The sequence below is a fragment of the Indicator indicator genome, chromosome 8 (genome assembly GCF_027791375.1).
Source record: "Indicator indicator isolate 239-I01 chromosome 8, UM_Iind_1.1, whole genome shotgun sequence".
Lineage (NCBI taxonomy): Eukaryota > Metazoa > Chordata > Aves > Piciformes > Indicatoridae > Indicator > Indicator indicator.
In genome coordinates this window covers 24,556,821-24,584,431 of record NC_072017.1, presented here as the reverse complement: position 1 = coordinate 24,584,431, position 27,611 = coordinate 24,556,821, and the positions used below count along the sequence as shown (strand labels likewise).

Sequence of the window (27,611 nt, the reverse complement as noted above, 5' to 3'; positions counted from 1 at the left end):
TGTCTCTTGTGTGCCTGGACTGACAGGGTGGAAAGCTTTGGCCAATAGAGCAAAAGCATTCTCTATCTACTAACAGGGGTACACTTGTGTTTGAGAAGTGTGTGATAACACAGCATCTCAGCCTTTCAAGACAACCTTGAAAATTAAAGTGCAGAGCTTTGCAGCATATTTTTCTACCTTATGGTATTAGGCAGTGTACCTTTTGTCTGTATGTTGTGCACTATTTGGGAAGCCCCAGTCCTGCAAACTTCACAGTATCACAGTATATCAGAGGCTGGAAGGGACCTCAAGAAATCATCAGGTCCAAACCCCCCCTGCCAAAGCAGGATCACTTAGGGTAGTCTGCACAGGAATGCATTCAGATGAGTTTTGAAAGTCTCCAGAGAAGGAGACTCTGCAACGCCCCTGGGCAGCCTGTTCCAGTGCTCTGTCACCCTCACTGTAAAGTTTCTCCTCATGTTGAGGTGAAATCTTCTATGTTCAAGTTTGAACCCGTTGTTGCTTGTCTTATCACTGTGAACCACTGAAAATAGCCTGACCCCCTCCACTTGACACCCACCCCTCACATATTTATAGACATTGATCAGATCCCCTCTCAGTCTTCTCTTCTCCAGACTAAACAGCCCCAGGGATCTCAGTCTCTCTCCATAGGGCTTGAGCATCAAGTCTCCTAATCATCCTCGTGGCTCTCGGTTGGATTCTCTCCAGCAGGTCTCTGTCTCTGCTGAACTGGGGAGCCCAAAACTGGACACAGGATTCCAGGTGTGGTCTCACCAGGGCAGAGTAGAGAGGTAGAAGAACTTCCCTAGACCTGCTGGACATACCTTTCTTGATGCATCTCAGGATACCATTGGCTCTCTTGGCCACAAGGGCACATTGGTGTTCCATGCAGAACTTGCTGTCCACCAGCACTCTGAGGTCTTCCTCTATGGAGCTGCTTTCCAGCAGGGCAGCCCCTAACCTGTACTGGTGCCTGTTGTTATTTCTCCCCAGATGTAGGACCCTGCATTTGTCCTTTTTAAATTTCATGAGGTGTGCCTGCACCCAGCTCTTCAGCCTGTCCAGGTCATGTTGCATGGCTGCACAGCCTGATGGGGTATCAGCCAACCCAACCCCATTTTTGTATCATCAGCGAATCCCCTCATCCAGGTCATTGATAAAGACATTGAATTTCTGTGGTGGTGGTGTTTTGTTTTGTTTTTTAATTCAGAAGTGAAACTTTTGAAGAGAGACACTCCAGTGGGAATGGACTTCATGATGAATTCTCTGCTAGGCTGTTCTTCCAGTGCACTTTGCAGTAAAATAAGTACTTCTGTTGCTTGGGGAGTTCAGCCCTGCAATCAGTTGTGTAAAAAAAAGGTTGACGATGTACAGACTTCTGAGAGAAAACTGAAAACAGGTATCCTCAACAAAGTCCAATGACTGTGTCTTGATCTCATCATTAATCTGAAGCTACCCAGCATGGCTGTAGACTGCTGCCTTTTTTTTTTTTTCTTTTCTCCTTTGAACTGGATATAGCCTCAATTGTACTGAAGGCTTCCTCCCATCCTCTTCATTGAACTGAGACTGTGCAGACATGGTTGTACACTTGTGTATGTGACTGTATAACTTTACTGCTTAGGGAGAGACAAATGCTTGTTAGCATGTCTGCACATGCAACAGGTGACCAGATTTGCAGGAAAAAAAAAATAAAAACAACACAAAACCACAACGAACTAACCAAGCCCACACTGAGCAGTATTTAACATGAAAACAACAAAGTTTATGGGGGTGCAAATTAGTTGCCTAACAGCAAAAGCTGTTGTCCAGTTACACAGAGAATATGGGAAAATTTTAGGAGAGATGGTGACTTGTTCCCTTTGAACCTGAGTTCCACGTGTGTGTGATGTATATGCTGGTGCTTCTTGATCCACATGAGGATTGTTAGAGAATATAAACCCTTGGCAGTAGGAGCAGGTACCTTGTGCAGTAGAGGAGGGATTAGAGACTTAAGTGATGTCAGCACAGGCAGTTGAAATAGCACTGGAAGGCGTATATAAGTGGACTTGTCCTTGTAATAGGGTTAAATGGCTGATGGATAAGATATGTTTGAATTGTGGAAAGATTTACCTGCTAAGAAGGTTCTGTTATTGTGTGGCTGGGTCGAAGTACTGAACTGAGCTGTGATGTTCAGAAGCAGATTTTTGAATGGACTGCAGAAGAGGTGTATTTTTCACTTGTCAGGACTATCAAATGGTGTCATAACATCTTGATCAAGATTTAGCAGAGAGGAAAGGCTAAATTACTGTAAAATTTTAACCAACAACCAATTAAGATAAATGTTTACTTCTTAATGGTGTTCAAGGTCACTTCTACTGCTTCCTCCATTAAATGGTGTTTTAGAAATTATTTTCTCGCCTTTGGAGTCAATATGGTGATGTTATTTGTTTTGTTTAATTGGAAATTTTACTTCACATAATGTTGCAGTTAGTGGCACATTTAGTCTTGCAAAGTAGTCAGGAAAACCCACTAATCTGGTAACAAAGTGCTTATATTAAATACATTCGTTCTTATTACTGCTTTAGCTGGAGCATGCTAATTTTAGATTGATACGTATCTTAAAAGATAGTATCTCTTTCAATTCAATTACTTTCCTTTTTTAAATAAGTTTATTGTTTTTAGGATTTACTCTGTGACCACTTAAGTTGTCAAAAGATTTTCATGCTTTTTGAAACACTGTTACAGGAGTTTGAAGTCTTTGAAGCCTACACAATCTATTAGCGTTTTGTATTGCTAAGGAGATCCCAGCATCACAAAATGCTTTCCAGACTTGAAATATTTGCTTCCTTAAGGGAACAGATTTGATTTTAGGAATATTACTGTGCATAGCAGTCTGCTTGTTGCTGTTTTACTGCTTTTAATTTAGAGATGATTAAAAAGTCATAGTATTGGCTGCTGTGAGGATAATGTCTGTGTTCTCTCACTGCTCTTAGGTTTCTGATCTGATAGCTGGCCTAGATGCAAGTGAACTTATCTCTTGTCAAGTTAATATTTACTGCAGGCGAGTTCTTTTCAGATAATAATTTAAATTTTGTATATTTTGTTCTGTATTTGATGCTTTGTACAGTCTATTTATGATGACTAGTAGGAGTGAACATTCAGAATGAACTATTAGACTGAATATTACTAAGATATTGTTTGTCACCAAGGGACAAATGATTTTTTTTTTTAAGTGTGATTCTTTATTACTTAAAGATGTTAAGCGGCTTTAACCTTGTGATTGTTTGTATGTGCATACATGCAACACTCATGTGCAGTAAACTGATAGGTGCAGGTGTTAGAGTACATAAACTGGAAAATAGCAAATTCCTCTCCAGCATTTATCAATCACATATTTCTGAAGATCCTTATGAAGTAGTGGAGTAGTGTCTGTGCTTGTAAATACCTAGTAAATAAACCAGGCAGAATGCATGCAACATCAGCTCAAGGAAACCTTCCTAAAAGTATTCTCTAATTGGTAGCACAGACATTTCTAGAGTCTGCAATACAGACCTTGCTGTTCTGATCTAGTGTCATCTAACTGAAAAGGATCCAATGTGAATCAAAATGCTAGCAGTTGTTAATGACCTGTGTATCTGAGAACTCCTGGCTTTGTTATTAGTGTGCCCAAATCCAGACTTGGAAATAGCAAGAAGCTTTTAAATACCTTGGATAAATAGGACCTTAGGAGCCTTTATGCAGACAATGAGGGGACACCTGCCTGTCTCTAAGGTTTCTTTCACAGGGGCTATATCTGCTCTTTATATATGGTGGCTAGCCTTAGGATGTCCTTGTGTAGGAAAAAATAGCCATACTACAAGTGCACACTGTAGCAGCCATCTGCTTAGGATCTGTTAAAAAAGCTCGGTGTTGGGACCACTTCTGTTTAACATCTTTACTGATGACCTTGATGAAGACAGAGTGTGTCATCAGTAAGTTTGCAGATGACACCAAGTTAGGTGGGAGTGCTGATGTGCACAAGGGTAGGGAGGCTCTACAGAGGGACTTGGATAGATTGGGTCAATGGGCCAACATTAATGGAATGAGCTTCAACAAGGCCAAATGCCAGGTCCTGCACTTGGGTCACAACAACCCCAAGCAATGCTAAAGGCTTGGGGAAGTGTGGCTGGAAAGCTGTCTGGCTGAAAGGGACCTGGGGGTTCTAATTGACAAGCAGTGGAATATGAGCAAGCAGTGTGCCCAGGTAGCCAAGAAAGCCAATGGCATCCTGGCTTGTATTAGAAATGCTGTGTCCAGCAGGAGTAGGGAGGTGATTGTCCCCTTGTACTCAGCTCTGGTGAGGCCATACCTTGAGTATGGTGTCCAGTTTTGGGCACCTCGATACAAGAGAGATGTGGAGGTGCTGGAGTGAGTGCAGAGGAGGGCAACGAAGCTGGGGAAGGACCTGGAGAATAAATCTTATGAAGAGCAACTGAAGGAGCTGGGGCTGTTTAGTTTGAAAAACAGGAGGCTGAGGGGAGACCTCATTGCTCTCTACAGCTACCTGAAAGGACATTGTGGAGAGGCTGATGCTGGTCTCTTCTCACAGGTGATTAGTGATAGAACAAGAGGGAACGGCCTCAAGCTGCAACTGGGTAGGTTTAGACTGGACTATAGGAGCAAGTTTTTCATGGCAAGGGTGGTCAGGCACTGGAATGGGCTTCCCAGGGACATGGTTGAGTTGCCAACCCTGGATGTGTGTAAGGGTCGTTTGGATGTGGTGCCTGGGGATATGGTTTAGGGGTGAGCCTTGTAGAGTAGGGTTATCGGTTGGACTTGGTGATCCCAAAGGTCTTTTCCAACCTGAATGTTTCTGTGATTCTGTGAGACAGGACCTGTGTGTTCAGTGGTGTAATGACGGTTATAAATTTTTAGACAGATGTCAATAACTAAGCAGCATCTTTGTGGAAAGTGAATTTTCCCACTGGACACACAAAGATAACAGCGGCTTTGTCATGGATTTCTTGGCATTTTGCTGTATTTTGAGTATGTGGTGAGAGATGTGCTGCTATTTCTGTTCACTTAGTCTTCTCACAGCTGCAGAGAAGTAGGCCAATATTTCAGGAATCTGTAACAACCAAAGCACCAGTATGGAATCTCTACCCCCAAAAAGTATCTGTATAAGAGCTACCAGATAGAAATAGTTGTTTAAAGGACAGTCTGTCTGACAGAATACTGCCTCTACATTTGTGGAATAGAATCTGAGGCTAGGATTGGAAAGCTATATGAGGAAAACAGGAAGTTGTGACTGCTGGTGAAGACAGAATTTAAACAGGTTAGAGTGAGTAACAGGTTACATCGTTTTGGATTGCCTGTGTGTGGTATGTCCAAGAGCTTTGCATGTATCTTGAGAGTCTTAACATCACTTATCGTTGTTGGTTTTTTTGTTTGTTTTTTTTTTTTGTTTGTTTGTTTGTTTTTCATTTTGAAGAAAGACATATCTCCCTTATTGTTGTTTACTGGTTTAAATGGTGGTGGCTGATCTGAAGTTTTGTTTCTATTGTTGGTATTATGTTGATGTACTTCTGACAATTTGTCATGTGTTACCTAGATGTGTAATATCAGTTTCTTTTATTTAAATTCTTAAATACCATTCAAAGTCTATATTGGAACAACCTCTAAGTTGCGAAGTCTAGTGTCATAAATTCCAGAACTGAGCTTGCCTCTGCTTTGTTAATTAGTTAAGTTCTTTTGCTGCACCTTATGATACCATCTTTAATTACATGATCACATTAGTTTTTCCAAAGCTGCTTTCTTCACTTCATGCCCAGGACAGATCTGTACAAAGGGTGAATAAGGGCTGTGCAGTAAAGAACACTTTTGCCTGGAGGAGCCTGCTAAACTTTTACAGAAATGGGAAGGTCTCTCTTTGAAGGAGAGGGCTGACAAAGTAGGAACTGGCAGGAAGTAGACAAGTGATCTGAAGAATACGTCATCTAAATATTGCTTTGCCTTTGTTAGATATAGTATTAGGCAAACTACTTCAGCTGTTTAGAAAAAGCCTCCTCTATAAGCATGCATCTTGTTTATGAACAAGTTTGGTGTGACTTTCATACTGGTGCTTGAGGGAGTAATACGTTCTTTTAAGCCTCTCAAATATCTGGAAGATATCTGTCTTTGTTTGATTTTAACTTTCCCCTGCAGGTGTATGACTATTTTGATACTCAGATATCTAGGATATTAAATAATGGATAAAAGAATGCTTCAGTTTTTTGTCTCATTCGCATAGTCCTCTAATATGACATCTCGATTTATTTGACTTTGGATATTTGAAGGTTTTACATTTTTTTAATGCTGTTTGGGTTTGGTTGCTTCAATATGGATACAGATGTGTTCTTTTACTTGCATATGGTGTTCTACAGATATTTTCAACGGCTTATAATACACTTTCTGACAGAAAATGTTAAGTATTTGTAATTGATACCTATTTATGAGAATATTATTTTTTAAAAGAGAAATAACCTATACTTTTTTTTAACCTGTGTAGTCTATACAATATTAATTACTAAGTAGCTCTAAAAAGACACATGGTCAGCTACAAAAATGTCATAATGAAGAACCAGAAATGTAGGGATAGTTGCATAAAATGTTTAGTGCATGAGCTTCTGTTATTATTTTTTCAGTAGTGCCTTAATTCAGTCACTGATCTCAAAAGTTCGAGCATTAGAAACTATTATCATGAGAATAATTGAGAGGATTTCCTTTTAAAAAATGTATTCTCCAACTGAAAGAAAAAAGGTTTTAGTGTTCTCTTTAAGTATCTTCTGTTTTGTAATACACTGTAATTTGATGTGCACAGGTATATGTGTGTTGTGTGGGTTTGTTTTTTCTGTTTTGTTTTTTAAACAGATTTCTGTGGATGCCAAAGCTCAAAACACAGTATCAGTCTCGTCATGATGCTTGAAAATCTGAAGCTAATGACAAGATTTTGAAAAGGAGTCCAGCATGGCCCAGTTTGCTTGACTCTTGGAAAATCTATAATGTCCTCTGGAACCAATATCAGCAAAAATCGTCAGGCTCCGAGCCTGCAGGGTGTTGACCCAGAAACATGCATGATAGTGTTTAGAACACACTGGGCACAGGTAATGTTAATTAGTTTTATTGATTTGAAGTAGGCTGTGTTAATAGGAATTTGCTTCATTCTTTCTTTTGGGATAATCCTCAATTGCTCAGAAACAAATGTCTTTCATGAAGAATGTAGAAGATGACACTGAAATGTTTTCAAAACGTAAAGGTAATTGACCTTCAAGGTATGGTTAGGCTTTACTAATCACACTTGGAACTGCAGATTTTCATCTAAATGGGAAGGGGTAGGACATGGTAGTATCTTAAGGAATATCTTCTGGCTTTCCTAGTCATTCACTCTGTCTTGTACCCTGTTGCAAACCTCTGTACTTCCTTTCCTTGTGCTGGGTAAGGCTTGCAGTGCTGTTTGTTATGGATAGATAGATGTAGATTCTGACCTTTGTCCTATTCTGCAAATTCTTTGTGTGTCATCAGGATTACAATTTCTTTTAGGCAAAGATGTTTTGTTCTGAGCACCACAATAAAAGGCCTTATTTGCTGCAGTAGTATGAATAGCTGTTTATATAAAATTGATTTCTGTGCTGCTGCATTTGCTGTTTTTGGCTATCTTGAGAAGCAATGGTAGTATTTCCAGGGTCAGAGGAACCATCGTTCAAGAGCTGCCTTTTCTCAATTAGTTGTAGTGATGCTGTTATGTTATGGGAGCCACTGTTTCTCTTGCTTTTTGGTGGCAAGTATCCTCCATAAAAAGGCTAAAGGCAGTAATTGTTTCTGAGACAATGAGCTTCACTGATTATGTGCAAAACAGAATTTAATTCAGGGATGCTAGGATGACAATTGTTACTCAATCCTAGATCTATAGTTAGTATTGCAGGATTATATGAGCATCAGTGGTCATTTGGTATCATATAAGATGTGATGGCAAGGAAAGATCAGCTCTGTGGACTTCTGCAGCTCTTACTGATGTGAATCATCTTATGATCTTGATAATGCTGAGCACGGTTACTCTGGTTGGAGAGCAGGCCCCTTCATTTAAGCCCTTATTTCAAATATCACTAAAATGCAATTTCTGAAGTCTAAGGCAATATAGTATATCCATACTGCAGAATACCCCAAGTTTTCAGCAACAGGATAAGTGGCAAATTTTGGTGCTTATAAAAGATTTTTTTTTTTTTTTAAAGTGAGTGAAAGCACTGCATTTTGGTCTTGTACATGCTAAATGTGAAACATAATTTCAGAAAGCTGGACAGACAAAAACTAAAAGCTTGAAACAAGTTTGCAGTTTTTGTGTTAAGAATTTTGACTTTTTTTCTTCCTTATAGGGGTAAGTGCATATTTTTTAAAAAATCATTGAAATAACTGACTGCCTTTGTTTATCTTTAGGTTCTGAAAATCTTAGAAAAGCATGATCCTTTGAAAAACATTCAGGCAAAGTATGGAGCAATTTCACCTGATGAGGCCAGCACTGTTCAGAACTATGTGGAGCACATGCTTTTCTTGTTAATTGAGGAGCAAGCAAAGGATGCCTCTATGGGGCCTATTCTGGAGTTTGTGGTTTCAGAAAACATCATGGAGAAGCTTTTCCTTTGGAGCCTGAGACGAGAGTTCACTGATGAAACAAAAATGGAGCAACTCAAAATGTATGAAATGCTGGTAACCCAGTCTCATCAACCTTTGCTGCACCATAAACCCATCTTGAAGCCTTTGATGATGTTGCTGAGTTCCTGCTCAGGAACAGCCACTCCAACAGTGGAAACGGAGTTGGTCATCCTCTTGAACCAGTTATGTTCTATAATAGCCAAAGATCCTTCCATTTTAGAGCTGTTTTTCCACACCAGCGAGGACCAAGGAGCTGCCAATTTCCTCATATTTTCCCTGTTGATTCCCTTCATCCATCGAGAAGGAACAGTAGGCCAACAGGCCCGTGATGCACTACTTTTCATAATGTCTCTGTCTGCAGAAAACAATGTTGTTGCAAACCACATAGCAGAAAATACCTATTTTTGCCCAGTAAGTTGTTGTTTTGCTTAATTTTCAAAACTAATCTGTCTCCCTTGTATTCTTCTCATCTTCTCCTGTCACTTTTGATTAAAGACGTGTTGCAACGAATTTGTTCCTTCTGACAGCTCTCTTACGATTTGTCATGTTGTTTAAGCCAGCCCTACTGCCGAATGCAGTCTTGCTCTTTGTTTCCATACCAGTGCCTTGTGCTTTTGGGACAGCACAAGTGTTTTTTGCAGTTATGCAGTGAATTAAACTGGGAAACTGGTGGAAATTATAGCAGAATTTGGTGGGAGGGGAATCTGCTCTGACTCGCTGTGAGGCCCTACGATATTTTGAGGGTGAAGGGAGTAAGAAATGAGAACAAGGTGCTCTGAGACTATTGCTTCTGGTGGCAGTGCTAGCTGAAATGGAATGTGCTTGCCCTACTATAACATCAGTTCAAAACAAATAGTATGGAAGTAGTGTGAGCGTTATATAGAAATGTAATATTTTTGCAAGATAAAAAGGAGACTTGCTCCTCATTACAGAACTGGACATTTCTATGGCTGACCATTGTCTCACTATGTTGTACTCTGTTACAAAACTTGGTAGTAGTGTTGCATTGTTATATCTGGCAAATTAGTCTTAATACATGAGTAGAAAACTTTTGATGTTAAACAAGTAAATAACCAAATTTAATAAACAAAGTTGCCTTACTGCAGTTTTAAAGCTAAAGCAAAGTGGACCTATAAAAGTGAATGAGCATGTACAACTGACATGAGAAACGTTAGAAGTTTAGAAGGGCACTGTTCTGAGTAAAACAAAAAATGAAACCAGTCTTGGCCTTCCAGGACATGAACTCATTTATTTCCTTCACTTTTGGATTTATTTCTGGGTTTTAATTTACATTTATCATCTTACTGATTAAAACTCCATAATGTAGTGTGCATATACATATATATATATATACACACACACATACATACATTGTTCTGTATGTCTGCTTATAGTATGTGATAAGTTCTGTTAGTAATTTCAAATGGTAATACTATATATACCATAAATCAGACAAACTAAAGAATTCTTCATTTCAAAACATGGATTGTGAATTACCTGCTCCTTTTAGTGGAGGGTAGTATGTTTTTTCAAGACTGACTTCTTGTGCTTAAGAACTATCTTTCTATAGAAAGGAGAAATAAGAATTGTACACAGCACTGAAAATCTTACTGCTTGCTGTGAGCATAAGTATGTGCTTATGAACAGCAATTAAACTGTAAGCAGACAATGGAAAATCAAGTGTCCATTAATTAACAGGTTGCAACACAAAAGACATTCAGGTTCTTGTTTCAAAATTTCTGCCTTCCTGGAACTGTCTGAAGCCTGGGTTTGAGTGTAAGTTTGTGCAGGTTACTTGGGTAGTTCTGTAGGTCTAGTAAGATCTTCCTAACTTTTTGCCTTGAGCTCTTCTATCATGAGAGAGAGAAGAAGCAAAACATTCTGGTATTAGAAAAATGTGATTGTACAAATAAAGCCTTGCTCAATGGCTTTAGCTTCTTAGTTTTTAAACGTTTTCAGCATCTTTATATATCTATGTGTATATATGTGTGTGTATAAAAAGTAGCACAATGTGCTAAGTTAGTGATTTTTTTTTTTTTTCCACAGTTTTTCCCACTCCCTCCCTTAATATTTATTTTAATAATGTATGCCAGAAGAGATCTATCTTCCAGACTATGTGATTTCGGAATGGAAGGCATTCTGAAAGACAGCCTTTGTCTGACTGGATGAATTAGCAATTATAACTGGTTATGCTTGTGTATGATCAAAACTTGAATCCCTTTCTGTGAACTCTTGGTCTTTGACTTGCACATTGTCAGCTGTTTGTTTTCTGATAGATAAAACAGTTGTGTTTCATCTCAGCTTTGACTGTCTAGCCCTGTAGATGCCAAATAGCCCTTTGTGAAAAAAGGTAAATTCTTTCAAGAGTCTTTTGAATGGAAACTAAAAAAGATTTCCATCAGGCTGAATCTTAATATTCTCATTAAAATAAGGGTAATCTTTTAAATTACCCTAATGCTGTATAAAATCACATAAGGGTGGGTTGTAAGTAATATTTAGAATGTTTCCAGCTGGTGAGAGACCTTGAGCACAAGCCCTATGAGGAGAGGCTGAGGGAGCTGGGACTGTTTAGCCTGGTGAAGAGCAGGCTCAGGGGAGACCTCATTGCTGTCTACAACTCCCTGAAGGGAGGTTGTAGCCAGGAGGGGTTTGATCTCTTCTCCCAGGCAACCAGCAGCAGAACAAGAGGACACAGTCTCAAGCTGTGCCAGGGGAGGTTTAGGCTGGAGGTGAGGAGAAAGTTCTTCACAGAGAGAGTGGTTGGCCATTGGAATGTGCTGCCCAGGGAGGTGGTGGAGTCACCCTCCCTGGAGGTGTTCAAGAGGGGATTGGACATGGCATTTGGTGTCATGGTTTAGATAGTCATGAGGTTTAGGGTGACAGGTTGGACTCGATGATCTTTGAGGTCTCTTGCAACCTTCTTGATTCTAATATTCTAAATAACTTTAATAACTAAAAACTTTGACTGAAACTACTACTATTCTAGATATGTTCAGTAAAACATAAAAAACCTTTTTGAAAATGTGCTTTTTAAATTGTAAATAAAAATACAATCCTCTACTGATATTCTACGTAAATCATATATAAGCCTTAATATCACTGGAAACAATGTCTATGCAGGAACATATCTCAGTCCTTTTTTAAAATTATTGTTTCTTCCTTTCTCTCCCTTCAAATAAAGAGAGGAAAATGAGAAATTATAAACAGTTTAGGGGTTTTGGTTTGGTTTGGTTGTTGGGTTTTTTTGGATTCAGCTGAGTTCAGGTGTGTAGGATTGAACTTAGGTTCATGGTCTCTGTGAGGCTGAGTTTCAATTTTGTTGCTGAAGGCACTTTCCTGCTTTGTTTCTAACATTTCGTATTTCTGAGTGAAGTCATTTCATATAGACCTATGCAAGCAAAAAGATTCAAATCAACAACTGAAAGACGAGCTGTAGATACATGACAGTGATGGCTTCTTCTGGAAGGGACTGAAGAAAGAAGAAAAATTATTTTAGAACTTTTTTAATTTAGCTTCAGATGAAAAAAATATAAGACAACCCAATTTTCTCCATGACTTCCTCCTCAATACCAGCTCTTGAAAGAAGGAAATTATGTATGGAAGGTTCCTCAAAATATTTATGTCTTCTTGCCACAGGGCTCTTTTGAAAGGAAATTAAATTAATCTCAACACACTCTTATGTCACTAAAACTAGTAAGAGAAACCATTTGTGGTGTTGCCATTCAAGCAGTTGGGCAGTTAATTTATTTCTCTTCTGTTATTGAAACACAGGTGCTAGCAACAGGACTAAGTGGCCTCTATTCATCTTTGCCTACAAAGCTGGAAGAAAACGGAGAAGAGTGGCACTGTCTTCTGAAAGATGACTGGCTCTTGTCACCAGCTCTTGTACAATTCATGAATTCCCTTGAATTTTGCAATGCTGTGATACAGGTAATGGAGAAGGGTTTGCCTGTCCTTCTGAATTAGAAGGTTTTTTTAATATATTCTGCAGAAGTTTGTAAATAGTAGAGTTTATTTACTTTTATTACTGGCATGGAATTTTGAATTTACACTAACATTAGTTGCTTATGAAATGAATGCTTCGTGCTGTTTGGCCTGGTTATAAGAATGAATTAATATGGTTTAGGCTTTCAGGTCATAAAAGTTTCAGATGAAAATAGTAGATTTGTGTGGTGGCTTTATTCCATTATGTAATTGGCAGGATTTTCTGTTTAAAAAAAAAAAAGGCATTTCAGTACCACTGTTCATACTAAAATAAATGGAATGCCTTTACATGTGGGAAAAGAGTCTTCATATATTTAAGAAATGAAAAACATTCTGTGTTTTCCTCAGCTCTCTTAATAGTGTACAAAAGAATATAGTCTGGTTTGCCTGTTGGTGAGTACGGCAAAAAGAAAGCTTTCCAAGCAGAATTTAAGTATCTTTCTAGAAACATAAATTCATTTTACACTGGCCTATTTTGAATCCACTCTTGGTTATTAATCGTTAGTTCTTCATTGCAGTTTTGGGGTTTTTTTCCCTGGCCTTGATCCCTTACAATTTTTTTTCTCTGATCTAAATGTACATGAGATTAAAAAAATAAAATTAAGGCTAGAAAACTCTGTAGAACCCCTGTCCAGTATTTTATTACAACATTACATAAATTTTACAGAAACTGTAGATTTCTATGTTACTTGAAGAAATGTGTTGAATATGATTAAAAAACGTCACATTTATTGGTAAATTAAAGGTATGTTTTAGTGAGATGTGTGACATACAGTAAAGCAACTGGTTGACTATTAAAGCATTGAACAAGCAAAAATAATGGTAGCTGTCATTCCTTAAATGCAAGATACAACAGTTTTAACATGCATGTTTAAACATGAAGGGGAGGTAGTGTTCATCTTGGTGCCTAAGCAGTGGTTTTCTACAGATCTATTTTTGCAGGAGGTCATGTTTGAGACCTTTACTTGAAAACTGAAGAGCATCAAAGATTACTGCATACAAATTGGTGGACGTATTTTTAAAACCACTTTTCAAATAAATTCAAAATGGTTCAGCTGACAAGCAGAAAGAGCAGTTTCTTTATAGTCTTTTTCCTTCTTGAAAACTTAATTACTGCAGGAATTTTTGCTCTATGCATGGAATGTTCTTTGTGGTGTGGCTTGTTCTGTGTTGATCCACAAACGCTGGCTAGTGATTAAAAAGGGACAGTGTAGCCAAGACCTTTTGCTAGTTATTCCTTTTTGCCTGGATTACAACATAGAGCAACCTTTTTTCTTCCCCTTTCCAAAATAAGGGCTAGAAATTAAAGCAAGACTGGGAGGAATTGCAAGTGGGAGAATATGTTTGTGGCCACGTGTAAACTGTGATACTTCCATCTGCGTGAACTTCAGTCAGAATTTGTTAACTTTTTTTCAATCAGATTTCTTAAATGTGTGAGCAGATATCTTTTCTTTGTGAAAACAGTAAGAATGCTTCAATATAAATGTAAATTTTTCACATCTAATAATAGGTTGTTTTTTTTTAAGCCCTTAACCAACCTATCAAATTAATAATGTAGGTTTTGTTTTAATTTCCCTTTGGGTTTATACTGGTTGGGAGAAGGGATGTAAACAGTGTTCTTATCCCATAGCTAGAGAGTGCTTTGTTTTGCCTACTCTTGAACATCAGTAAAGCAGCTTTTCTGCTTTTTTCTTCTTGAAAGATGACAAGCTAACAATGGCAAATCACCTTCAGGTGACCCTGACGAGGTTGCAGGAGCTAAATTTAGAATCTCAAATCTTCCCTTGATGCATGGGTATACACCCTTTTCTGTCCATCCATTCATCTTTGTCAACATGCAGGGAGGTTGAAAATCCCTCTTCTCTACATTTGGTAGGCTTACTTTAAGTAAACATAATTTGTGTTTGTCTTTAAAGAAGGAAAAATCTTTAAGAGCTTGATTCATAGCAATGATAGTGAGAAGGACAAATGAACTTGTACTGTTAAATGGGAAGGGGTTTTGGTACTGGAGAATAGCCTGTGCACTGTCTTGATTTAAATCTCACTGCTACTGTTCTGTGTCTTTGTCTTCAATGTCCTCTTAGGTGGCACATCCCATGATACGTAACCAGCTTGTGAATTACATTTACAATGGATTTTTGGTGCCAGTAATGGCTCCTGCACTCCATAAGGTCAGTGGTGTGTGCAAGCATGACACAAAATAATAATGGGCAAAAGCATTATAGGTAATCTCTGTGTAAAGATACTGTTAAATGTACTGTCTTTAGTGACTTCCATATAACTGAGTCAGTTTACAGGCTAAGTTTCCGTCTTTTCATTCCATACCTTCTCTTTACACTATACAGATTATTCAGCAAGATATAGATATTTCTGAAAATGTTTAAAATTCTTAAGTGAAATGAAGAACCAAAATATTTTTTGTTGTGCTAGGCTGACACATCATCAAAAAAAGCAGTGACCTTTTAGACAGTATTTCATCATTGCAGGCATGTTTTCATGAGGATATTTTTCCAAATGTCAGGAAATATTATACCAATTTTAGAACAGTTGGTATTGTTCTTTATCTCAATTGGTAGAGCTATTCTCCTAAGGAAAAAACAAATTTAAAAAATCTAGTAACACTTGGAAGATAAAAAGTAGGAACTGCTGAGAGTAAAAATCCACCAAAACCTGCCAAGAGTGGACTAATTACTCTTTGAAGATCTACTAATTTTTCTAAGCCTGCCAAGCAGAAAGCACTGCACCTGTTCCATTTTCTGAGAGGCTAGTGAAACACCGTACCCTAGAATTTGCCTTGGCAGTGCACACAATTCTTCATGATAAGTAGTCACTTAGCAAAGAAGTGATAAGGAATATAGAATCTTCAGTGATTCAGCAGACCTCAAATATTTGAGAACTTGATGAGGGGTGAAATACAATTCCAAGGTGATATGGATCCAGGCTGTAACCTGTCATTGAGATTGTTCACCGCCTTACCTGGCTGTGATGTTTTCTATTTCTGTATTTTGATTTAATCCCTTACCAAGACTGGGAATTAGAAACAGAAGTGAAAAGCTAACCAGGTTTAGGTCATGGCTATGGATACCAAGGGCAATGTCAGAATCGAGGTGTGCACTTGAAGTCTTAGTGGGTTCTGATTTCACCTATGAAATACTTCAGCCAAATTTTAGGTTTTAACTGCTACCATGTTGCTGAATACCACTCTTAGTCAGTAAATCTGCTAACCTCCAATTGGCTCAAAGATTTCTGTGTTGATGTTACTTAAATCATGTAAAACATGCTGTTCTGATTACCTTTTTCATAGGTTGAAAATCTTGTTGAACCTCATTTTATATACTCTGAAATTGGGTGAAATCATATTTCTCTTGAAAATGGAGATGATAGCTGCTAACTTGTGTGAGTTTCAGGCCTAGATCTTTCCTGAACCCTAGTATTCAGTTTGGTGCGTTGCTCTGACAGTAACCTTTCCTTGATTAGTGCTAAGTTTGACTTTTTCCTCTTTAAAAATGGACTACTTACATGTATTGACTTTACATGGAGAAGATGGATTGCACCATCTAGTGGATCTGATAAAGGGCTTTCATACGTAAGACCAACACTTCATAGCAAAAGGAAACAAGTAGAGGCAGATTTGACCTCTTCAGTCTTTCTGTGCCGTGCTCTACATTAACAGAAGAGAAATATTTTACATCTTTGCATTTATGACAGGTGTAAGACAGAGAATTATGTGTAACAATTCTTCCATACATTACAATGATTTTCTAGTTGCCATTGAAAATATTCATGCTAAGTCAGATACACAAAAAACATCTAGTTGGAAGAGACCTCAAAGATCATCCAGTCCAACCCTCGACCCAGCACTGAAGGGTCAACCCTAAACCACGTCCCTAAGTACCAGGTCCACACGCTGCTTAAAACCTCTAAGGATGGTGACTCCACCACTGCCCTGGGAAGACCATTCCAATGTTTGATAGCCCTCTCTGTGAAGCACCCAGCCTGAACCTCTCCTGGTGCAGCTTGAAACCCTTTCCTCTAGTCCTGTTGCTTTCCACCAAGGAGAAGAGGCTGCCCCCCTCCTTGCTCCAGGTATTTGTAGAGAGCGATGAGGTCTCCCCTCAGCCTCCTCTTCTCCAGACTGAACAACCTTCACTCCCTCACATGCTCCTTGTAGGCCATGTGCTCCAGGCCCTTCATGAGTCTTGTTGCCCTTCTCTGAACACACTCGAGAACCTTGATGTCTTTCCTGTAATGACTGGCCCAGAACTGAACACAGTACTCAAGGTGTGGCATCACCAGTGCTGAGTATAGGGGATGATCACCTCCCTGTTCCTGCTGGCCAGTGTTTCTGATACAAGCCAGGGTGTCATTGGCTTTCTTGGCCACCTGGGCACACTGCTGATTCAAATTTAATTGACCATCAACCAGAAGCCCCAGATCCTTCTCCAAGTCACAGCTTTCCAACCACACATCCTCAGGTCTGTAGCTTGCCATGGGGTGGTTGTGACCCAGATGGAGGACTTGGCACTTGGCCTTGTAGTATATTCTAGTTTTTTCTTCAAGAAGTAATGTTTTGAGGAAAAAAATGCTTGGCAGCAAGACACAGACTTGAATTTTTTTGCTTTTGCAGCTTCAGTCAAAAATGTAGACAACTAGGAAAGAAGTCTTCAATCTTTTGTTCTCAATGTGATCGAATTTGATTTCTGTCTGAAATAGCAGCAGCAGCATAAGCAAATCATGTTAAGGTGACTTCCTGCCTAATCACCAAATCAAGTTTAATTGATTCAAGTACATAAAATAAAGTAAGCCAAACAGCTGTACAAGCACTATTAGATAAATTGTGTAGCTAGCAGACTTAGTAGCTCTTAATCCCTCATGGAGTAACCACATCAGTTTGCCTTTGCAATCCATGTATTCAAATATATGCAAAATGTCTGGTACAAGGAGGGTTGCTCACTCTTGGATTAAAGCTAAGCCTGGAGATGACAGGTGCTGCCCAGATTCTTTCTCTTGCCTGTTCACAGAATGGTTGAGGCTGGCAGGCACCTCTGGAGAATGGTCTGTTCAACCTTCTTGCGCAGAGCAGGGTCAGCTACAACAGGTTGGTCAGGGATGTATCCAGTTGAGTGGTGAGTATCTCCAAAGTTGGAGATGGTGCACCCTCTCTGGGCAACACTGTTCCAGTGTTTAACCACCTGTACAGTAGGAAAGTGTGTAGTCTTTGCCTTTTTTATTCTTTCTTTTCCATTTTTTCCTTTTTTCTTTTTTTTTCCTAATCTCCATTTGAAATTTCTTGGATTTCAGTTTGTGGCTCATTGCTTCCTGCCCTTTCACTGGGGGCATCACTGAGAAGAGTTTGGCTCCATCTTCTTTGCTTCTTTCCAGCAGGTGTTTATGAATAAGATCCTTCTTTTCTCCAAGTTGAGCAGTCTAAATTCTCTCAGCCTCTCCTCCGATGATGGATGCTCCTATCCCATATTCATCTTTGTGGGCTGTTGCTGGATTTACTGCAGTATATCAGTGCTTGGCTTGTACTGGGGAGCTCAGTGCTTTAGTGCATCTTACCAGTAGAGTAAAGGAGAAGTATGTAGCCCAGGAGGCTGTGGCTCTTTGTCACAAGGCTGCATTGCTGGCTCATGGCCAGGGCTTTATTTGGTTGTTTTTTTTATTTTTTTTCACAAGAATCTGTAGATGTGTTCTTGCAAAGCTGCCTTCCAGACAGTCAGTTCCCAGTGTGCACTTTTGCCTGAGGTTATTTGTCCGCAGGCATGGGACTTTGCATTTACTGAACTTTGTGAGGTTCCTGTTTGCCCTTTTCTTCAGACTGTCATGATCCCTCTGAATGGCAGCACAGCGGTCCAGTCTGTCAGTTACCCTGCCCACTTTTGTAACATCTACAAACTTGGATGAGGGTGTACTCCATTTCATCAGATAGGCCATTATTGAAGCAATTAAACACTATTGGCCCCAACACAGACAGACCATGTAACACTGGTCTGTAGCTGGACTTTACATTTCCTGGTCACAATGCTTTGAGCCTTGCAGTTTTTGATCCACCTCACTGCCCACTTATCCTTTGCATTCTTTATAATTTTGTCTATGAAAATGTAGTACAAGAGAGAGTGTCAAAAGCCTTGCAAAATAAGTGGTAACTGCTCTGTTTGTCAGTTGAGCCAGTCATCTTATTGTAGAAGGCTATCAAGTTGGTCAGACTTATTTCCCCTTTGAAAATGCATACTGACTACTCCCAGTCACAACCACCTGCTTAGTATGTTTAGAAATGTCCTCCAGATGGTTTTACTCCATTCTCTTCCCAGGGATGGATGTGAGGATGACCAGAATGCTGTTCCCTGGGTCATCCTTCTTGAAGACTGGACTGACATATGCTTACTTCAGTCCTCAGGAGCCTCTTCTGGTAGCCACAACTTTTCAAAAAGGCCTCAAGAGTAAGGTCTGTAACTTACCAGGCCACATGGACACATATGTCCAGTGTAAGTGTTCCTTAACCTGATTCTCCTCCTCTAAGAATAAGTATTTCTTGCTCTGCACTTCTGATCTTATTTTAGGGACCTGGGATTGCCAAAACCAAATCATGCCAGTAAAGACCAAGGTGAAGAAGTATCTCTGGCTTTGTTTTGTCACCAGGTTCCTTACCTCATTCAGCAATGGTCGCATGCTTTTCATGCTGTTAAAGCCTTTTTTCAGCTGCAGCTGGGTTTTAGCTTTCCTAATCCTTTCTCTGCACACTCAGACAGGTTTTCCATATTCCTCCTGGTTCACTTCTCCTTGCTTCTCTCTTTGTTTTCATGTTTCAGTTCTGTTAGGAGCTCCTAGTTCATCCATGCAGATCCTATGTCTCCTTTCCTTGGCTTCCTTCTCTTCTGCTAAGTGAAAATATTGGATTATCAAACAAGACTTTTGATAAAAATAGCATCACCATTTCAGTGTAAGTAGATCAGAATTTCAGTATGATGCTTTGAGATCTGTATGTGTGATGTGGAAATGTCTGCAACATTTATGGAACTATGTAGTAAGCTGTGCCTTTTGGAAATTTTTGCAGATTGTCTCCTTACACATACTTCAATGTGTGAATGAAACAGCACAGGAGTGGTGAGGAATAGAGAGAGCGTTGCTATTAAAAAGTCAGGGGGTGGGGAGAGAAACGTTTTGCTTAGTGTGATTTTTGTGGTTTATCTCAGGAAGCTAGCATGGAGCTGAAAAAAGAATTTGCTAGTTCAGGTTTTTTCCCAGTTAAGGAAGTTTCCAATTGATGGGGCAAGGACCTGTTTTTACAGTGAGCTCCACAAAGGTTACTTACATAGCAGATTAACTGCAATGTGCTTAACTAACCAAAATGTTCTTAAGTTCATGACTCCCAGACTTCATTTCTCAAAGATAAATATTCTAAATATAGCACATTCTTGTAGCCTAATTTATACTTGGTCTGTACTAGTCCTGCCCCTTTGTGTGGGTTATCCCACCTACACATGTAATGAGAGATTGACAGCGCTCCTACCTCAGGAGCTGCACATCGGTAGAGAGAGCCTGGATGCATGTTCTGAAGCTAGGGGTGTGCATTAAACAGCTCTGCTGGACAGCCTGGTCTTGTCCTTTGCTTGTCTGGATTTTATTGTGCTTTCTACAGAAGCATTACCTCCCAAACTTTGACATCTGAGTTGCTTGAGACATTGAAAAAAGAGCTTCAGTGACCTTTTTCAGGGAGGTCACAAATCCCTTATTTCTGTGCACATTTAGTTAAAAGCAGAGGGAATAAAACGTTTTGTCCATAAAGATGCAGAGTTAAAGAAAAGGTTAATTTAGTGGTTTGTTTTTGTAGTAACAATCTGTGACTTGAATTTTTGTCCAAACTTTCTTTTATTCTTTCTGGCTTAAGTATATAAGATTTAAGAAAATAAGTCTATCTGGAAGAACCTGTTCTTAGTTTAAGACTGATATTTTTTGATGGCATGTCATTTACTACTTGAAACTATGCAGTTCTCTACCTAGGTTTTGGTACTTGGCGGGGGGGGAATACTTGTGAGAAGGTGTTAATTCTGCTGAGGTACAAAGCCATACCTTTAAATTTCTGTGGCATACTACATTGGCTACTTAGAGTCATAGAATCATAGAACGTTTGAGGTTGGAAGGGACCTCCAGAGATCATCAAGTCCAAGCCCCTTGCCAAAGCAGGATGACCTACAGTAATCTGCACAGGAATGCATCCAGGCAGGTTTTGAAAGAGTCTCCAGAGAAGGAGACTCCACAACCTCTCTGGGCAGGCTGTTCCAGTGCTCAGTCATCCTCACTGTGAAGAAGTTTCTCCTCATGTTGAGGTGAAATCTTCTATGTTCAAGTTTGTGTCTGTTGTTCCTTCTCTTATTACTGCACACCACCAAAAAGAGATTGGCCCCCTCCACTTGACACCCACCCCTCCGATATTTATAAACCTTGATGAGATCCCCTCTCAGCCTTCTCTTCTCAAGACTAAAGAGCCCCAGGTCTCTCAGTCTCTCTTCACTTCTTGCTTCACTTTCAAAACTAAAATTTTTGAGCTCTGTCAAAAAAAATACAAGGTCTTCTGGGGCCAGATTGTACAAGGCTCCAAGTAATAAAATAAGGCTAAATTTCTCTTCAGTTAAAACCTTTTCTTAAGTTGAAATCTCAGAGTGAATCCAGAATAACCTTATTGAGGTCTCTTCTACTGATTCTGCTAGAGGCCCTCTTGCCTTGTTTTAGTCTATATATTTGTTAGTAAAAGGTACTTATTTACCTTATTCTTTTAGGTATTTGGAGCACTGTTGTAGACATCTGAATGAAAGCCTTTTCAGAGGGTCTTCACTACCTGTATACTTCGCAGTTAAAACCATTCGCTAGATAATCAGGAGCCACACTGCAGTATACATAATTGTTATGCTGTCTTCGATACAACTGGGATTGGTTATATACATCTGTAAGGGCTTGTGGTTTAATTGTAACTTGGCATTCAGAGAATGCAGATGACAAAGACAGCTATTCAGAACATCCTGAATGTTTATGTAATTTGTGTTATTTCAATTTATTGAAGATAGCACTAAGAATTTGACAAACTGTATGATGAAAGTAGATTTTTTTTTTTTTTTTATGTCTTTCCATTTACTGCTTTGTTACACAGCATCTAATTGCTAACCACAATATAATTACTTTTATACTTGGAAGGCTTCTTTTAATCTGAATAATGGAAAAATTGTGTAAAATGTTGCTGTTGGCTAAGTGAACAGAACTGCTCTGTGGAAGCGCTGGCATGGTCCTGTCAAACAAGCTCTGTCCAATGGACCTCAGTTCTGTTGCACACTAGCCCGTCTAAACTAAAACCTGTAACACAGCATGCTTCTGTGATAATTCAGTAATACTTGCCTGATGATTACACAGCTCAGTGAGGGGGAAATGACCTGTAAATTATACTGTACAGATGAGAAGGAGCGTCTTTACCAATACCCTGCAAGACTGTCAGTTCTCATTTAGAAATAATACTGTCTTACACCTTACTGAAAAGTGATGGACAGCTGCTGCTGTAAAAAGGTGTACATCAAATGTTACTGGAAAACTAAGAATAGTCCCATGCTTTGGAGAAGCCCATTAATAGCTAGAAAACTTGATTTTATTGGCTACTGAGTGGGTATATGTTAAAGGTGCCTTTCACCTTCTACATCAAATACTACAGTAGAGTTGAATTTTAACCTGGTATAAACTGAAGCAGTTTATAAATGTAAATTTAGGCAAGTTGAAGCAGTAATGGTTTTCTGGTTCCCCTCAGGGTGCAAACATCCTTTGTCCCTGATCCCATTTGTCCCTGCTCTCTTTTGCCAGGACAGCTGTTCATATGAGAAACTGATTGAGGTTAAAACTCACCTTTATTTCCTTTTAACCTGAATCAATTCCCTGAGCCAATTCACTGTGCATTGGAGTGAAGCATGAACCCTTCTGCTAGTATAAGCAGGGGGCAAGAAGCTGAAAATTAATAGAAAGGAGAGTGGGAATAGTGAATTTTCTGATCAGTGAGGTGGACTTATTCAGGTTTAAACTGCTTGCAGATCTAGAGGATAAGTTCTAATAAGAATATTCATGGTCTCTTTATGGACAAGAAGAAGGAAAACAGGAATCGTGATAGCCATATTCCTACAAGAGAGCATGAAGCTGTAAATTAGAAAATATATTGTGTGGATCCCAAGGGAAAATAGCCAGTAATAAAGGAGCAGTGCAATTGGTCTAACATAGTGAGTCTAATGTATTAAACTGTACTCGCAATGACAGTAATTTCTGGCTCTTTGCTATTACTTGGCACAGTGTCTTGTAAAAGCTGGACCTCTTTACAGTGGTCTGCCTCACCATCTAATCAATCATCAGACGAGGACAGGAAAGATTTGCTAAAAATTATTACATAATTAGAGAAGGATATTAAAAAGCTAAAAGTAGCTTTCTCTTTTTCAATAATCTCTAATCAAATATCTGTCTGGCTATGAAGGAAGTCCCTTTTGTAGAAGATTGCATCTTAAAGTACCTGTAAAAACTGATAATTGTATAGAAAAACAGCTTAATTTTTTAAGCTGTGTTAGATAGACAATGTAAATGTATATTAGAAAAAAAAGATTCCAGCAACTTTTAGTTGTTACAGCTGTGGATAATGAAAATATAAATGGTAGACTACTGGTCTGACTAATGCAATGGATATGGATTTTCTTTTTTTTATTTTCAGCCCTACAGTTTTATCTTGTGATCAGAGGTATCACTCATTTTTACCATTAGTACAAAGGATCTAATGCAAGGCGTGATGCTGGTGGGTTTTTGTTTTTGCTGTTGTGGCAGTGGTGAATTTTAATATTGCCCAATTATCCTTATCAAAAACGTAGCTTGAAATGTACTTGCTTAATAAAGAGCTTTTCTAGAAAACTACCATATTTAATTTTATTCATGTTCCTTTGTTATGGTGTTTTTCTTGAGATTTGAATTATCATGTGAAGAATTTTCAAATTAAATACCAGATTTGTGGATGTGTGTAAGTTTTTGCTTGCTTTTTATCATCCTTTCAAAACTATTCAGTTCTGAGGCCTATCTAAAATTTACTTGGACTAATTATGATGTAATCAATATTTATTATGATACAAAGTTTTTGTAAGCCTTTTCAGAATCTGAATGTTTGTGCTTATGCTTGACCTGGGTTCTAAATGTTTTGTTCCCTGGGAACATTTGTTCTTTTGTTGTTTACCTAAATAAGGATTTGAATTTATTAGAAAGGATTTCTTTATTTTCCCCAAATGTCTCACAAGACATTAGTTCAAGAAGAGACAACCAGCAGGTAGTCTGAATGAAGCTTAATAGCATAGCTTTGATACCTTAGAAAGCGGAGATCTTCAGTAGTACCTGCACAAATTGGATGTCTTACTTTCAATACTCAATGTATTGTGTGTAATGCAATCTGTAGAAAAGGTGTGCAGAGTTAGAAGAGTTTTTTCCAAGTGTGTGTTTTGCTTGGTACGACTGGTTTCTCCAACATCAATCTCTAGTTAATTGCAAAAAAACCCAAATAGAGTTCTCTAGAGGTTCATTCAGAGCAAGCTAATGGAGTAAATGGAAGTTTAGCCTCATGGAGTTAAAATTAGTCTTTGTGAATACTTCTGAAGGTCCCTCAAATTTTCAGAAATTATACTTAAGGTCGGATATGGTAAAAGGGAGAAACAAACCCAGAATGCAAGGTGGTAAAATAAGATACAATTGTAAAGGTAAAGATTATCTCCTTGCTAGGTTAATTGATCTTTTTCCTGAGCTGAATATGTAGGTTTTGTTTCAAATGCCAATAAACTGTATTTCTATTTGATTTGCTCTTGAGAGGATGCAGAGGGACAGTCTCTGTGCTGGTTTGTATGGACAGACTTGCATAACAAGGCATGTTGAGAGAGTAGCAGAACTTCTAGAACACAATAGCATTAAAATTGCTTGTACAGTGTTAACTTGCCTGTGTTAAGTGTTGCACAGTGAGCTGCAAAAGAGATCCTAGCTTCATTTATTGTGGAAGTTTGAAGGCAGTGTGTTTTCACTGAAAAATGTAAAAATATTAAATCTTGATAAGACTTAGTCTTCTCTCTCAGAAAATAGTTAAGCAGATGCAGCAACTTCTTTCCCCAGAAGAAAAAAAAATAATTGCAATGTGGCACCCTGGACAAAAAAAACTCAATTCAAACAGTTAAAATTTAACAAGGTTGTAATTTACTCCTTTGTGAACTGTTTGGGCTTCATTACTCTTTAGTTGTTTCTTCTAGCTCTGTTCAGTGGTATCAGTGAAGCACTGGCTACAGTAAACATGATTTCTCTTTTTGTCTAGTGCCCAGCTGTTAGGAGCACTGAACATGTTCTCAGCATTGAACATTTATTTTTTCAAGTAGGCTCTGTCTGCCTTTCTGCTAGTCTTTTTTTTTTTCATGATATGTACTCTGAAAAGTATATGAATTTCCTTCACTAATACAAATGTAGGATCAGTTGTCCAAAGAGCATTAGTTTCAGAAAAAGGTCACTGCCCTTGTGAATCTGTTGGCTTTTCTTGCTTTCATTTACAGCTGTGTATTTTGTACATATGCATAGGCCAATTCCTTTACTGTTAGCAAACATCTGTGAAACCTGCAGGCCAAGAAAGTGCTTCCTTCTCTCCATAAGGGAGGAAGGAGAAGTGACACAGAGACAACGATGCATTACTTCTGTCTGCCCTTTCCTTGACAGAGTGTTTAAAGGCTTTGAACTCTATACTATCATAATGATGTCACATGATGGATTTCTTGAGCTATGCTTTTTACAGAGTGCACTATGAATACAAATAAAACTGAAACCAGCCAGACAAAGAAACCCCAACAAAACAAACGAACATACAAACCAAGCAAACAAGCCAGTTTTCAGGGTAACAGTCAGTAGCTTCCATCAGAAAGCCATTCCTTTTTAGCCCACAAGTCCCCACACCATTTGACTGTTGCCAAAAATGGAAGAATCTTGACCCCAACCAGAAACAATTTTCTTTGTTTCACAACCTTGGCTCTCTTCCTGAGCAGGTTTTTTGGAGATGGAAATGTGGCAGTAGTCCTGTGGAATAGCATGTGTATGTGCATAAGCTCATTTGTTTTGTCATGTTTATAGTAATACAGAATTTGAGTTAGGACTGCACCCACAGGACTAGCTAATTCTGGCCATAGAATCATAGAATGATGGAATCAACCAGGTTGGAAGAGACCTCCAAGATCATCCAGTCCAACCTATCACCCAGCCCTATCCAATCAACTAGACCATGGCACTAAATGCCTCATCCAGTCTCCTCTTGAACGTCTCCAGCGATGGTGACTCCACCACCTCCCTGGGCAGCCCATTCCAATGGGCAATCACTCTCTCTGTGAAGAACTTCCTCCTAATATCCAGCCTATACCTCCCCTGGCACAACTTGAGACTGTGTCCTCTTGTTCTGCTGCTGGTTGCCTGGGAGAAGAGACCAACCCCCACCTGCCTACAACCTCCCTTCAGGTAGTTGTAGACAGCAATGAGGTCACCCCTGAGACTCCTCTTCTCCAGGCTGAACAACCCCAGCTCCCTCAGCCTCTCCTTACAGGGTTTGTGTTCCAGGCCCCTCACCAGCTTCGTTGCCCTTCTCTGGACACTTTCCAGTACCTCAACATCTCTCTTGAATTGAGGGGCCCAGAACACAGGGACACAATACTCAAGGTGTGGCCTGACCAGGGCTGAGTATAGGGGAAGAATAACCTCCCTTGTCCTGCTGGCTACACTATTCGTGATACAGGCCAGGATGCCATTGGCTCTCCTGGCTGCCTGGGCACACTGCTGGCTCATGTTCAGCCTACTATCAACCAGCACCCCCAGGTCCCTTTCTGTCTGGCTGCTCTCCAGGCACTCTGACCCCAGCCTGTAGCGCTGCTTGGGGTTGTTGTGGCCAAAGTGTAGAACCTTGCACTTAGCCTTGTTAAATTTCATCCCATTGGCCTCTGCCCAACCATCCAGCCTGTCCAGGTCCCTCTGTTCTACCCTCCAACAGATCAACACCTGCTCCTAACTTGGTGTCATCTGCAAATTTACTGATGATGGACTCAATTCCTTCATCTACATCATCAATAAAGATACTGAACAGGATGGGGCCCAGCACTGATCCCTGGGGGACACCACTAGTGACTGGCCACCAACTGGATGTGGCACCGTTCACCACCACTCTCTGGGCCCGGCCCTCCAGCCAGTTCCTGACCCATTTCAGAGTGAATCTGTCCAAACCACGAGCTGCCAGCTTTGCCAGGAGCTTCTTGTGGCAGACAGTGTCAAAGGCTTTGCTGAAGTCCAGGTAGACTCCATCCACAGCCTTCCCTGCATTCACCAGGCGGTAACCTGATCATAAAAGCAGATCAGGTTGGTCAGGCAGGACTTGCCCCTCCTGAATCCATGCTGGCTGGGCCTGATCCCTTGACCATCTTGCAGGTTCTGTGTGATTGTACTCAGGATGACCTGTTCCATAACCTTGCCTGGCACCGAGGTCAGGCTGACAGGTCTGTAATTTCCTGGTTCCTCTTTCAGACCCTTTTTGTGGATGGGCATCACACTGGCCAGCCTCCAGTCATCAGGGACCTCACCTGTGAGCCAGGACTGCTGATAAATGATGGAGAGTGGCTTGGCCAGCTCATCTGCCGTTTGTAACTTTGGGTTGCTTAGCCCAATAATTTGGTTGTTTTTTGGTGTGTGTGGTTTGTTGTTTTTTTTTTTTTTTTCACCTGACACTTGTAAGGAAAGGAGGAGGAACAAATTACTAAAATGTATTCTGAGTTGGAGCATATGTTAACGTGTATTATTCTGTGAAAGAACTATGTTCTCATTTCTGATTTTGGTACCACTGAACATACAACCAGAGATTTAGAAAATACATCTAGCAGTTGTTTACTTAGCCTTATTAAGTTCACACAACCTGTGAAAGCATGCTT

General features: G+C 39.5%; 1 protein-coding gene across 1 annotated transcript in view; it reads left to right on the top strand.

Annotated features, from left to right (window-relative positions):
• The first annotated feature begins 6,998 nt into the window (after positions 1-6,998).
• Positions 6,999-27,611, top strand: part of FHIP1A (FHF complex subunit HOOK interacting protein 1A) — a 38,028-nt gene continuing 17,415 nt past the window's right edge. The window contains exons 1-4 of the mRNA XM_054383174.1: positions 6,999-7,100; positions 8,428-9,054; positions 12,415-12,573; positions 14,712-14,798. Of these exons, the coding sequence (XP_054239149.1) occupies positions 6,999-7,100; positions 8,428-9,054; positions 12,415-12,573; positions 14,712-14,798 (975 nt within the window). The remainder of the gene's footprint in view (positions 7,101-8,427; positions 9,055-12,414; positions 12,574-14,711; positions 14,799-27,611) is intronic.